We start from the raw sequence: 1,426 nt of genomic DNA, 5'->3' as shown, positions 1-1,426 counted from the left end.
TTCAGATGCAACAAGGAAGTGCAGCACTGCAGGATTCATCAGGGAGAACATGGCTATGGTTTTGCTGAACCGTTTCTCATCTACCCAAGTCTTCGGGATTTAGTCTTGCACTACTCTGAGAACTCCCTCCTTATGCACAATGACCTGCTCAACACAACTCTAAAATATCCAGCTCGCCTAGCCAGCTAGTGTTTGCATCATGTTAAATAGGGTATGAACACCCTGTAGGATATTAAGAGTATAAAAAGCTTAAATATTGTTAATACAATATAACCAAATTAAGACAGAGCTGAAAATATGCTGATCCAATGCCCTGATTAGGGAAGTTGGGTATGGGATTCTGTGAATGCCACAGCAAAGTTGAAACTCGGCAGATAAGAGTGGATCTTTTCTCAGGAAACCAGTGACTGTTGCCAGGAATGACATGGATTGTCTAAGATATGCATTCTGCTGAACAAAAGTGATGGCTTTTCTTTGCAGAAATTGCACAACAGGCTCTGGAATTGGTCAAGTTGCACTTCTGCACATGTTACATCATGGCTGAAGGCCATTTTGTCCCTCCACGGCCGCCACCAGATTTTATTCAGTGCTACACAGTGCAGTCAAACAGATTTAAATTATTATTAAGAAGAATTATGCAATGTCAACTGAATGAATTTTGGTAGCAATGTGGAGTTCCATTTTTTACTCTGTGGTACAAATTAGTTTCAGGACAAGCAAAGGCAAGTTGTTTTAAGTGACATTGATAGGTTGTCATGTCCTGCAGAGTTTAGTATTGAGTGATCAAAGTACGGGTAGTACCCCTATACAAAGAGGCTACCCATGCATATGTTTTCGTAGTGGCCAAAGACATTAATCCATTGCAAATATTTTGCTGTCAATGCTTGATAAACCCCATAACCTATATTGTTTTAAAAATAGTTGATATTTTAAAGAATATTAACATATATAGGCTACACAGAATCTGTTAATATTTGATACAATGAAATGTGCTGTGAAGAACTGTTTGCCTCTTTGTTTCCAAAGATTGTCAAGATCTCCTATTCAGAAACAGACAAATGTGTTGGACACACAAATGTGTGTGACGTGAAGTGACAGACCTAAGAGAAGTTGCTGCATTCCAGTTATGACTGAACTGAGGACGTTCTGAAAGACCATATAGTGACTCTTGATTCAGGCGTTAAAAAATTTTCATGTGTGATATAATCATTAATAATGGAAAAAATAAATGAACACGTAAGTGCTCTAGCTAGAGATGATGACTTGGAACAGAGGGGTAGCCAAGTCAACTCTAGTCCCTAGTAACCCTTAGCCACACACTACATAGTCTTTAACTTCATCATTAAAGTTTCATCTCATTATTATATTTTTAAGGCTAGAGTTTCATACATTATATTGTTTGTATCATTGAAATATACTATGTTGA

The 1,426-nt window shown here is 37.7% G+C and overlaps 1 protein-coding gene across 1 annotated transcript in view; it reads left to right on the top strand.

Annotated features, from left to right (window-relative positions):
- Window positions 1-1,426, top strand: part of LOC119586926 (phosphatidylinositol 3-kinase regulatory subunit alpha-like) — a gene marked incomplete in the record, with an annotated part of 97,204 nt that overhangs the window by 95,041 nt on the left and 737 nt on the right. The window contains 1 exon segment of the mRNA XM_037935655.1: window positions 6-1,426. Coding sequence (XP_037791583.1) covers window positions 6-189 — 184 coding nt within the window.

The sequence above is a fragment of the Penaeus monodon genome, chromosome 22 (genome assembly GCF_015228065.2).
Source record: "Penaeus monodon isolate SGIC_2016 chromosome 22, NSTDA_Pmon_1, whole genome shotgun sequence".
NCBI classification, from domain to species: Eukaryota; Metazoa; Arthropoda; class Malacostraca; order Decapoda; family Penaeidae; genus Penaeus; species Penaeus monodon.
The sequence above is the reverse complement of the archived record's forward strand: the minus strand, read 5'-3'. Positions and strand labels throughout refer to the sequence as shown.